Source organism: Hydra vulgaris, chromosome 03 (genome assembly GCF_038396675.1).
Source record: "Hydra vulgaris chromosome 03, alternate assembly HydraT2T_AEP".
NCBI classification, from domain to species: Eukaryota; Metazoa; Cnidaria; class Hydrozoa; order Anthoathecata; family Hydridae; genus Hydra; species Hydra vulgaris.
The window spans coordinates 69,085,093-69,098,028 of NC_088922.1; the positions used below are offsets into that span (position 1 = coordinate 69,085,093).

General features: G+C 30.1%; 1 protein-coding gene across 1 annotated transcript; it reads right to left on the reverse strand.

Annotated features, from left to right (window-relative positions):
• Positions 1-732: 732 nt before the first annotated feature.
• On the reverse strand, positions 733-1,266 carry LOC136078873 (uncharacterized). The gene has a single exon (XM_065794689.1). The coding sequence runs from the start codon at positions 1,264-1,266 to the stop codon at positions 733-735; it is 534 nt and encodes a 177-aa protein (XP_065650761.1).
• Between the last annotated feature and the right edge of the window lie 11,670 nt (positions 1,267-12,936).

Below are 12,936 nucleotides of genomic sequence, written 5' to 3' on the forward strand. Positions count from 1 at the left end.
AAAGAAGTTCTTAATGTTTTTATTTTTGTCGTATTCTAATATATTAAGATTAATGTCACCAACAATATAAACCGATTTATTTAAAGATGATTTTTTTTTAATTATACTTTTAATGTGATTTTCAAATGCCTTAATACTTCCTTAGGGCGGTCTATATAAAGCATGGATGACGATATTTCTTGGAGTTTTATTATTAATTTCAACACATAAAGATTCATAATCATTAGTGGTTGAACTTAACTGAGGTTTCCTTTTGAATAAAATTGAATTTTTTATGTATATACACAAACCTCCACCTTCCTTATTTGATGCTCTAACTTGATGAATTACTTTATAATTAGGTAATTGAAAACTGGAATTGTTTTCAATGCTTACATCGTTACACCATGTCTCGCTGAGACAAATTACCTGAAATCTAATGTCAATTTTATGTAAAAATTGTTTCAATGACTCAAAATTTTTTTGAATACTTCTAATATTAATGTGAAGCATTGAAATAGAATGATCTTCCATTCCTTTATCAATAATTTTTGAATTTGGGTTATAGTATATCGGGCTAGTATTTTTAATTACTTGACTATCGTTAAAAAAATTATAATCGGGATCTGAATAGTTGTTTAAAACTATTGGCTTTTTCTGTGAATTAAAATTTATGTTTGATAAAACAATATTATCAGCCATTTTAAATAAAAAAATAAATCAATATAAATTTAAAAAAAAAAAAAAAATCATTTAACATGATTTTTTTTTTCTAAATTCTTTAACAATGAGCTTATCATATATAACAACAGAATATTTACCGTTTATCCTATGCGTTTTGCTTTCTTCAAGAAGTTTCTTTCTTATTATAGTAGTTTCTAGCGAAAAATCCTCGTTAATATAAATTCCAGAACCTTTTAGTTTGTTGGCGTTTTTTAAAATCTTTACTTTGTCTTTATAATTTAGTAACTTAATTACAATTGTTCTAGGCTTTTTAATATCGATAATACCAGTTCTGTGCGCTCTTTCTATGATTACATCTTTTACATTGAGGTTATTTTCAAGAAGGTTTATTATTTTTACTTCCGTATCATCCCAGTTTTCGTTATCATTTTCTTTGACTCCTTCGATTCGAAGATTGTTTCTCCTTTGACGATCTTCTAGTTGTCTAAATCTATTTTTTTCATTCTCCCCTATGGTTGCATTCGACCATATTTTTTTTTCCACATCACTGACTTTTTTATCATTTATTAATTTTTTTTTCCAAATCGCAGACTTTTTTATCATGGCAATCCTGATAGAACGTTAGACTTTTTTCAATGTCTTTTTGTATTTTTTCATACTTTATCATCTGCTTGTTTGTTTTTTTAAGATCGGTATTTCGGTTTTCGTTTTCCTTTTTTAAAACTTCACAAGAATTTTTTAATGTATTAATTTCTTTTAGCAATCCATCAATTCGATCATTAGCCAGTTTCAAATTTGCACTTATTAACGCTAAAATATCTTTTTGTTGTTTTTGGAACATTTCTTGAAATATTAGAACTCATTATTGACAAGATTTGAAAAATAAATAAATAAATGAAACTTGCGATATCAATTTTAATATTTTATTTCTTTCGTAGCAAAAGCACGTCCGTTTACTACAGAACCGCAATCGCAACTGTGACGTGGTGGTGATCGAACTCGGAACTTCTCGATTATGCGGCGAGCGTACTACCACTACACCACATATCTCATTATAATTAAAAATTACATAGCCATATTTTTAAGTACTACTTTTGGTGTAGTTATAATAGTAGCTATAGTTAACTGCAACTGCAATAAATAAAGAAATAAAAGTGACTTTAATAACTGTACCTATTAATTATATCTTATATCGATAATCCTAGTTGATAAAATGAATAACTGATGACAGTAAGAATTAAAACAACTACAAAGTGAGCAAACAAATCATCATGTCAATAACAAAATAAAGAACAAGCAATAGTTGCCCTAAATTAGCCAATTGTATAACTTTAGACATCTATAAGACACTTACAAAAATAAAATAAGTAATGAACTTTTGAAATTTTAACTAAAACATAAGGTACATAAACAAACCAACAATAAAAAACAAAAAAACATATTTATGTATATTGATTTAATATAAATATTCAAATAAGTCATAAAAACAAAAACAAAAATAGCAGAAATAATAGGATACATTCACAACAATGATAGTACTAAAGGCACACCTTTTATGGCAGTATAACACAGTAACAAAAAGAAACATCTCTAACTTACTATTCTCAATACATTTCAGGTAATGTTTCCTCGTGTCATTATCTTTTTGTATAATTAAACATAGGTTGATAGCGCTTCACAAAGCTGTTGCATTTCCTTTTAAGAAAAGATCACAATATTGTTTTTGCTCATTTTCGTGTGTAACTCTATGCACAAACAATGGCGCATCATCTTTACTTAAACTATTAAAGAGTGAATCATAAGACTGAACACACTTCCAATGTCAAGCAACATCAGGACACATTACTTAGAAACCCCAATATGATTTTCTAACATTAATCATTTGCATAAAACTGTAACTTTCTGAAAAACCACCTGAATTAAAACAACTAAAGACGCAAAAAACCCAGATATTTTAAACTTTGAAACCCAAATATTTTAAAAAACTGATGTAAAAACAAACTTTGTACTATATCAATTTAGGTGTCATCAAGCCAGCCAGATGAGTCTCTCAAAATATCTAAGGCCTAGTCTTTAGACAAGGCCTTAGATCAGTAATTGTAATAATATATTTTTTCCAAGTTTTGTTAAGGCAAGAGGTCCAATAAGGTCTAGAGAAAGTTTGTATACCTATGGCCAAATTTTTTCAATGCTCAAATTCAAGGCATCAGACAAAATCTTAGATAATTTTCAATAAATATTTCTAGTAATAATTAATTGCCACACTTAAACATATAACAAAATTGACTAATAAGTCATGCATAAAATGGAAGTACCAAAACAACTGTGGGTTTTGAGATGCTGAGACATAAAACAAAATTAACTTCAGAAACATACAACAATATAAAATATGCAATAATAATAAACTCCTAATTATAAATATTATAAATTATATAAAAGTTTAACTTAAATAGTGGGTTATATATACACATCTCACAAAGTTGACATTTTTTTATTATAATAATTTATTATTCCATCAAAGACATATTGCTAAATATCTTTAATAGAGTAATTATAGACTGGCATTTTAATTATATAATTTTTAAATATTTAAAACTATCATTATTTTTGTTTTTTGAGTTTATACGTAACAGAAACAAGGCTATTTATTTAACGATAGATTTAACCTACCAAACGGAAGCTTTACGACGTATCTCCGCATGCGTGACGCTTGCACAGAACTGACTGTCTACTTATTTAACGCAACACCGTAGGCCTAGACAAAAACCATACGGTACCCGTCTGTCAATGTTGGCTGGGTTTTATATAAACTATTATTCTGTTGCGTCAGAAGGAACATTATGGTTCCGTCAAATATTATATTGTATATAATGATTATAGTACTCTCGGGGGTATTTGCAAATGTATGTTTATATATATATATATATGTGTATATATATATATATATATATATATATATATATATATATATATATATATATACATACCAGTAGGTTCATCAGGAAGAATCTTTTTCCTGATGAACCCACTGATGGTGAAACATAGTGTTAAAGAAAAAAAAAATTAGATAAGTGTTTTTACTAGTTTATATATATATATATATATATATATATATATATATATATATATATATATATATATATATATATATATATATATATAGAGAGAGAGAGAGAGAGAGAGAGAGAGAGAGAGAGAGAGAGAGAGAACTTTTGCGAAGACAGCGAGAAAAAACAAATATAGACTTTTTATTACAAGCTATTTTGGCAATGAGCATCGTGATAAAGTTTGCGGATTTGGTGTCGCAGAACGATGGTTCGTGTAAATTTTCAGAATGCCCAGTGGGCACAGTACGTTTTTAAAACGTTCTTTGGACTTTTTTATTAGGTTTAAACCTTATAAAAACGTTTAAAAAACGTTTAAAAAACGTTTAAAAAACGTTTAAAAAACGTTTAAAAAACGTTTAAAAAACGTTTAAAAAACGTTTAAAAAACGTTTAAAAAACGTTTAAAAAACGTTTAAAAAACGTTTTAAAAACGTTTTAAAAACGTACCGTGCCCACTGGGTGGATACAGAAATTGGAACTAGTAGCAAAGTTCAAAAAGTTGACGAGCAGCATGTGGTGCTTCCCTTATTTCTTTCTGACTAGGGAGTTTGCCGTTTATCAAGGTCTTAGTGATAAGATGAAAAAAGACTACAATGAAGTGAAAAATGCACTGATTACTGCCTTCTCTGCTTCTCCGCTAACAGCATACGAAGAGTTCTTAAATCAAACCAAATCAAATCAAATGTATTCTGAAATAGATTTTACATTTCATGGAATATTTACATATATACAAGTAATAATTTTAAGTAAACACCATAATAAGAAACTAAAACAACAAACTAAAAAACAAAAAACAAAAAAAACGTAAAACAGTACAATACTTAAACGAAAAACTTTATGGAATAATAATCAAGTAAGAACTTTGATAAATTTAGGACAAAATTCAAATTACTTATATGCATCAATCTAAAATAAAAGACTTTTATATAGCTAATTAAAATATAACAATAAAAGAGAAGTAGATTAAAATAATATTCCGTAACAACATTGTAAATAATATAGTAATATAAGTATCAGTAATAATAATAGGCAATAATAATAAAAACTCCAGTCATTGGTAATAATAATCAAAATAATAGTAATACTAACAACAAATATAACAATTCTATTATAATATTAATAATAATAATAATAATAATAATAATAATAATAATAATAATAATAATAATAATAATAACAATAATAACAATAATAATAAGAAAAATAATAAAAATAATTTTAATAGTAACAATAATAAAGAAAATTGCCGTCTTAAAGAGAATGAGTCCGTTAACGCATATCTCGCAGAATTAACAAGACTGAGAAAGCTAATATTATCTCACGTAAGCAAAGAGTGTATAAGATGTACATTTTTTATCGGATTACCTGACGAAGCAAGAAAACAACTGCAAGCTGAATGCTCAATATCAAAAATGTTTCCGTACCAGATTGCTAAAAAATCAAGAAGTTTAGTTAGCTTACGTCGCAAAGAATCGAGATTTGATGTTTGCGTGAATCCTGTTGCCATTAGTCCAAGACTGGTTCCTCAAGGACGCGGAAAAAAGACCATAACGTGCTGCCGTTGTGGCGAGGATGGACATATCAGTCGAAAATGCAACAAAAAATTGAGAAGAACTGGTACTTTGTGTGTGGAATGGACAATCACCTGGCGCAGCACTGCTATAAAAAGTGTACAAACTCAAACTTCATAGAGGGGAAGTTACCCGTTTTTGTGCGAGTGGCTTCCAACAAAGTTTAAGGTGTCCAATTCGGGAGAGACAACAAATTCATAAACTTCAATGTGGAACAACTAACTATTGGCACAACTGCAGTCTCTCAAGAAAAAATGAATGAAGTATCCTTGCTACTATTTAAAAGCTAATTGATAAAAACTTTGAAGCAGAAATCAAAAAAGGCAGTTGGAGCGTGTCTTGGAAAAAGCTGATGGAACCACCAACTCTAAAAAACAAAATTTCAAACTGTCATATCTATGAAGACGTTAAAAGTGAGTACGAAAATCTTAAGATAATTGGTTTAAAGAAAGCGAAATCTGCAGGTTCTTGTCGACGAAGTATCATGTAAATATCAAGTTGTGGAATATGAAGGGCAGCGTTACTGTCTAGCAAGATTGGGTTTTAGTTTAAATGTGGTGTCCAGAATAATGACTTAAACCTTAAAAATGGTATTATTTCTTAAACAAAGTTGTCGAATCTAGGACGAATTCATTTATTGATGACATTATTTTCAATAATAACATAGTGCTAAGTTGTAGAGTTCAAAAACTCGTGAAAAAATATGGTTTGGATTCAAACTTGCCAGAAAAACTTGTCGGTGGTTGTGTGCTTGGATTGCGAGTGTACAAACAATGCAACCAAGTCCGATAGAAATGTGACAACATCCCAAAGTTCCTGAAGGAAAAATGACATGTCGGCAAATCCTTTCTTGGTGTGGACAGCTAACCGGGCATTTTCCAATAGCAAATTGGTTGCGCCCTTTGTGCAGCTATCTAAAAAAGGGTTTTGAGTAGTTATGTATGGGGCTTTTTGGTGAACGAACGTGTTGTTGAATAAGTAAGCAGTTTAAATAAAAGACTTGCAAAGGAAGATCCCGTTCATGGGTCATGGAACGTCACAAACACATTTGAAGCAACAGTGTGGTGCGATGCAAGCAGTTTAGCTGTTGGCATAGTTCTGGAAGTGGCTGGGGAAATAGTAGAAGACTGTTCGTGACTGAGGAAACAAGATGATACGGCTCACATTAATCTTGCAGATTTAGAAGCCGTGATAACAGGAATTAATCCAGCAACACAATGGGGATTCGAATGTATTACCATAAAGTGTGATTCGCCTACTGTTGTCGGCTGGTTGAACTCCTTAATTATTGGTCACAAACCCGTTCAAGTACAAGGCTTAGAGAACCACCTGTCCGTCGCCGGTTGTCGTTAATTGAAGACCTTGTGAAGGAGTGCGATATAAAAATAAAACTTTTTCTGGTAAAGTCAGCAGAAAATAAAGCCAATTCTTTTACGAGGGTGCCACAGAACTGGCTGCATTCAAACCTTCTGAAGTGACAGCAAATATTGTACCACCTGATGTGAAGTCGTTTCATAATCTTCATCACCTAGGAATCAATCGAACCCTTTATCTCATGAAACAGACATATCCGAAGAAGAAAGTTTGTAGAATAGACATTGAATCAGTCGTAAAAAGTTGCAAAAGATGTTTATTGGTAGATTCTACGCCAATTAGGTGGGAAGAAGGAAATCTTGAAGTTGGAAAGAGCTGGCACCGTTTAGCTATTGACGTAACACACTATAAATCAGAGATTTACTTGTCTGTTATTAACTGTGGCAAAAGGAGCAAGTTTACAATTTGGAGAAAGTTACAGAAAGTAAAACAAATAACAATTTGCTTCCATTTAAATAGAAGAAAAAAATTCCGAGAAAGAGGACCTCCGTGGCAACAGCAAGACTTTTTGCTTAAAACTTGATGGTGAATTAATGCGCAGAATGTGGAGTGTCCATCCTGTTTCTTTGCGCTTACAGGCCATCTGGAAATGCAATTATTGAACGTCATCATTGCACTATAAAGCGTATAGCAGCCAGATGTGGCAAAGATCCGTTAAAAATGGTATATTAGTATAACGTGGTTCCCAGAAAAAATGTTGAGGAAACATCGCTCCCCAACCAAGCTATATTTTCCTATGAGTGGAAACCACAAACAATTTCTGCCAAAACTAACAAGGAAGTTCTCCACAACTATAGACAAGAACTAGAAGTATTTGTTAAACCACCTGACTCAAAACGTACGAGCGAATGGAACAGAAGAAGAGTCTAAGATGAAGGAATTTTAGTAGAAATTAATGGATTGTCGGACGTCCGTCCTGCTCCCATTGTAGCTGACTTCTCTTCATTGTAGCTGACTTCTTTAGAGAATTGGAAAAACCGCGATGAGTTCTTCCAATTCTCTAAAGAATCGGAAGAACCTATCGCGGATAACCTAAATCTCAGAAGATTGACGCAAGTGCGGAAGTTTCCAAATAAGTATGTGGACTTTGTGATTTAGAGATCAGAGGATGTTGTAATTAGTGTAAATAGTTGCATTATATATAAACTATTATTGTGTTGTGTCGGAAGGAACGTTGAGGGTGCGCCATATATTATATTGTATATAACGTTTACATTGTTTATTATACCTTCGGAAGTATTTGCAAATGTATATATATTGAGTAAAGATATTCGCAAAGACAGCGAGAAAAAACAAATATAGATTTATTATTACAAAAAACGTTCTAAAAGCTGTTTTTGGTGTTTAGATTACCTCTTATTTTTTATCTTCAATCATTCACAAACAACTAGCGTTTTTGTAGTCAATTTAAATAGTAGTCCCAGTATTTAAAAATGGCGATGATTCTATACCATTATACTAGCCACTTACATCTTTTCTTTCCAATTTTTCAATGACACTTGAGAGTATCATGTATAACAGACTATATACTATATTAACTATATAATGCAACTAAACGCCATTAGTAATTATTTATTCTATTTCAAATAATCTTAGTAACAATAATTATTATTAATTGTTTTACAAAAGACTGAAAGCTCGATAATTTTCTTTTTTAAACAACTTTTTTTTACAGCCGTACCTTAACTTTTTGTATGTTCAAACCATTCTGGAAAAAACATCAAAAAACTTTATTCTTAAAAATTTGAAATTATGAAAATCTATTTTTTCAACAAAAAAGCTGCTTTTAATTTTAGCCATGATTTTCTTACTATAGTAAGAAAATAAATAAAATAATTAAATACTATAGTAAGAAAATATTTTATACTATCTTTAGATAGTATAAAAGTTATTGCTAATTTAAATTTATTAAAGAGTTTTTCCGTTTTTTACTAATCAGGGAGAGCATTAGGAGCCACTTGTTTTTAAACAAATGTTTTATAATTTAATTTAACAAATAAACAAAAAGTGTAGAAATAAGCATCACAAGCAAATCTTACCTTTGCTAGTAATACAGAATATTTTTTTGTGTGACGGGTGATTACTAAAAATCCGGACAAAGTTGAAGTTAATTTTGCTTCGTGTAAAAATAAGTATACATAGTAATTAAAATACACTTATTTAGCTCCCATATTCTTTTTTTAGAAAAACATAAAAAGTATTTGAATCAATCATTTAAAAATGATGGTCAACCAAAAAAACGAAGATGAGCAGCGAAAAACGTATGTATGAGTTTTATTTGGAAAATATAAATCTCAGCAAAACATACACAGTTAAGCATTTTCTTGATGAAAGTATTCCAAGAACTACCATTTATGACATAATAAAACGCGCTGAAAACAAATTTGGACATGAAAGAAAGCCTGGAAGTGGTCGTATAGACCAAAAATATGCCAAAAATAAGGTTTCTAAGCTTAAAACCATGTTTGACCATCAAGATGGTATTTCACAGAAGCATATAGCTCGTAAATTCAGTATTTCGCAACCGTATGTGAATAAAATACTCAGAAAACAGTCTGCTATCAAATTTTATAAAAAGCAAAAGATTCCGAAGCGAGATGAGCAATTCAAACATGCTGCAGTCGGCTTTACCAAATTTACCGAGACTTTGAATGGATCATTGATGATGAATCTTATTTTACTTTAAATCAAAGTTCAATAAATGTAAATGCTTGTTACTACTCCAGTGATACTTTATTCCACCGAATGTAAAATAAAGCCAAAAAGAGAAGTTTCCAGAAAAAATAATGGTCTGGAACGCATTTCGGCCAAAGGTACCTCAAAACCATATTTTCGAGAATCTAGCAACGCTATCAACCAGTTTATTTACTTAGAGTATTATGTTCAAAAGAGACTTATCCCGTTTATAGAAGAACATCATTTAAATGATAATTTTGTGTTCTGGCAAGATCTTGCATCTGCTCATCATGCCAAAAGTGTTACCATCAGATAAAATTAAAAACATCGATATTAAAAATCAAATTAACTATGGTTAAAAAATAGTTGCAAACCCTATAAATATTTAAAACTACGCTTTGATTTAGTAAGTAAACCTCTATCGTATCTTGCATAACGGCATAAAATAATTGAGTTAAGACTATTCTAAAACTATTCCTTTCTCATGTTATTTACTCCACTTGTTTTCAAAAATCATAAAACTTCATTTTGGTAAAAACTTAACAGGAAAACTAGTGACAAACAACAGGTAAAAAAGGTTGGTTTCTTTATTCTTCATACCAACAGGTATAAAGAATTGGCTTCATAGTCAGTAACAGAGTAAAACGTTAGCTTCTTCTTCCTTAATTCCAAAAGGTAAAAAAGGTTAGCTTTTTCACCCTTCATACCAACAGGTAAAAAAGGTTAGCTTTTTAACCCTTTATACCAACAGGTAAAAAAGTTTAGCTTCTTCACCCTTCATACCAACAGGTAAAAAAGGTTGGATTCATAGTCAGTAACAGAGTACTAGCAAAAAGATAAAGAGTTTCAGAGAATTGCATCAAAATACTCTGGAATTATTTATAATGACATGTGGCATTCAATTTCATTTGTTTAAAAAAAATCTATTTCGCAAATAGATAAAAATTTAGTTCAATATATTCTTTAGTTTCTTTATTAAGGTGCTTCAAGCTTTAAATAACAAATTATAATGCAATTTTTTTTTATTCATTGAGACGCGCATGTTTTGGTTTTACATTATATGGGTTGTTATTTGTTTTTAATTTTTTTCTGCGTTAAATGACTTAAAACAAATATATTAGTAAACTTTACCTTCTTAGTTTAAATTCTAATAAACCTAGACATTATACCTAGGTTTTGATTACATTTTAATTTTAGTTGATTTCGGATGGTAGCTCTGCATTTGCCAAAATATTTACATTCTCTAACTCATTTGACTTTCATTAACAATTACTTTCAGTTGCTATTTGATACTGTAGATCGCAATTTATGCTGCAATTTTACACGAGATTTTATTTTAGAGTTAAATTTGTTCCTAGTTTACGTAAATAACTTATACAAGATTTTGAATCAATTTAACATCATGTTTGTAATACAAATTTTCAATCAACCTTCTCTATCCATTGAACCTCTTCAATCAACCTTCTCTATCCACAAAACTTGTTCAATCAACCTTCTCTATCTAAAAACCTCCTTCAATCAACCTTCTTTATCTAAAAACCTTCTTTAATCAACCCTCTCTATCCATTAAAGCTCTTCAATCAACCTTCTCTATCTACAAAACTTCTTCAATCAGCCTTCTCTATCCACAAAACTGCCACAAGTTTCTATGAATCAAGTCGAAATAAAAAGACAATCAGTGACAAAAGGTTTGGGTATTTTTTTTGACAAAAATATCTTTCAAACAACATAAAACACATTAAGTTACACTAACATAATTTTTAATTCGTTAAATTTACGCAATAAACTTTTTAATTCGCTAAAATTAGTTAACATCCTTTTAGTTCACAAAATTAAATTTTAATTTTTATAAAAAAGTATTTTTTATCAAGTTACGCAGGGGTTTTAAGTTACGTGCTTTGGATATAAATATTGCAACAAATGAAGTTTTTATTTAAAAAGTAAGTAAAAATTAATTACATTAAATATGTTTTGGAAACAGCATAAGTTACATTTGCATCAAGGTTTCCAAAAGTTTGTCAAGAAATCGTTGAAATAACAAAATGATTAACTCAACGCTCCTACTACTAATTTTTTTACAGATGTAGTTATAGTTGTTAACAAATAGTTAAATTTTTAACAATTTGTTAACAGCTGTAAACAAATCTTTAAATTTATTAATAAACCTCGGACTTCTTTGTTTTAAGCCCAAAGTTTAGTCACGGCGCTAGGTCTGCGCAGTAACTAAACTTTATTTCTTGTCCTTGTGAGAACAAATTTGGTAAAACAAGTCAACTATTTTACTAATTGTTGATTAAATATTATGTGGGTATCCAATAATAAATTTTTTTAATTAGAACTTCTAAAGTTTACTAACTAAATTTTATTTACTAGAGTTTTTAATATTTATTGACTTATTTTTTAAATACTTTTGTTATTTAAAATCAAGTTGAGTAATTTTAAAGATATCTCTGCTTATGGAATATTCCTTTTTCCGAATTGAGTGAGAGTTTGTTTGACTTAAAATATTGATAGATTGATAGTCCGTAATATTAAATTAATGTTAGAATAAAGTTTCTGGATGTTAATATTTGAAAGGAAGCTCGCAATGCATATTGTTCTCTTTCAGTAAGGTAACATTTTATCAAATCATCATTTCCAACTACACTTCTAACAAGGCCGTAAACAACTACTATTAGAGTCGGAAGTTACTGGAAGAAAAAAGATGGAGTTTATAAAGCAAAATAACGATTAACAGACGACTTAAAAGATTGCAAATTATATGAACCAGAAAAACAAGATGAAGGAAGTGAATTCCGAGGAACTGATGTTCGATGAAAAAAACTAGACAAATAAGAATTTTTGGAGCACTTTAAAACAGTCACAGTAAGAGGATGAGACTTAATTGAATGACGAATAACACGAGAATGAATTTTAGGAGATGGCACAAGAGATGCTAGCTCTTTAGAGCAGTGTCCATTATAGTATTTATACAAAAGAGAAATAGAAGCAACTGTATGATAATGATTGGAGGTTTGCTGCAAGAGCAGGTCTATCTATGTTTACAATGCGTTTTTGCAACTTGTCTAAAAGAGAAAGGGCATCATTAGAAGATCCGCCCCAGATTTGGCAACGTGATTTCATACATGGACAGATTTGAGATTTATAGAGATAAAGAATAAAATCCGAAAAAGGAAAATGGCAAGCACGATAAGGAGATGCAACTTTAGCAGTTGCTAATTTTGCAATGGATTTGATATATGGTTTCCAAGAAAGATCGGAAGTAAAACTTGATTTTACAAGACGAAGGATAGGTGAATCATCGAGTACACTACTGCTCATAAATATAGAAAAAGATAGATTTTTGCACTAATGATTAGCTAAAAAAAGTTTTATTAGAGTTATAGTTCACCGGCCACTGAGAGCCCCATGCTGTAGCAGAAGTAAAATCTTTGCCTCCATTGCCTCCGAGCAAACAGAGAGTGTTGGCTTCTTATCGAGATAATAACAAATGGCATCAACAACAACAAATGGTGAGATAATAACAAATATCATCAGCAAACAATG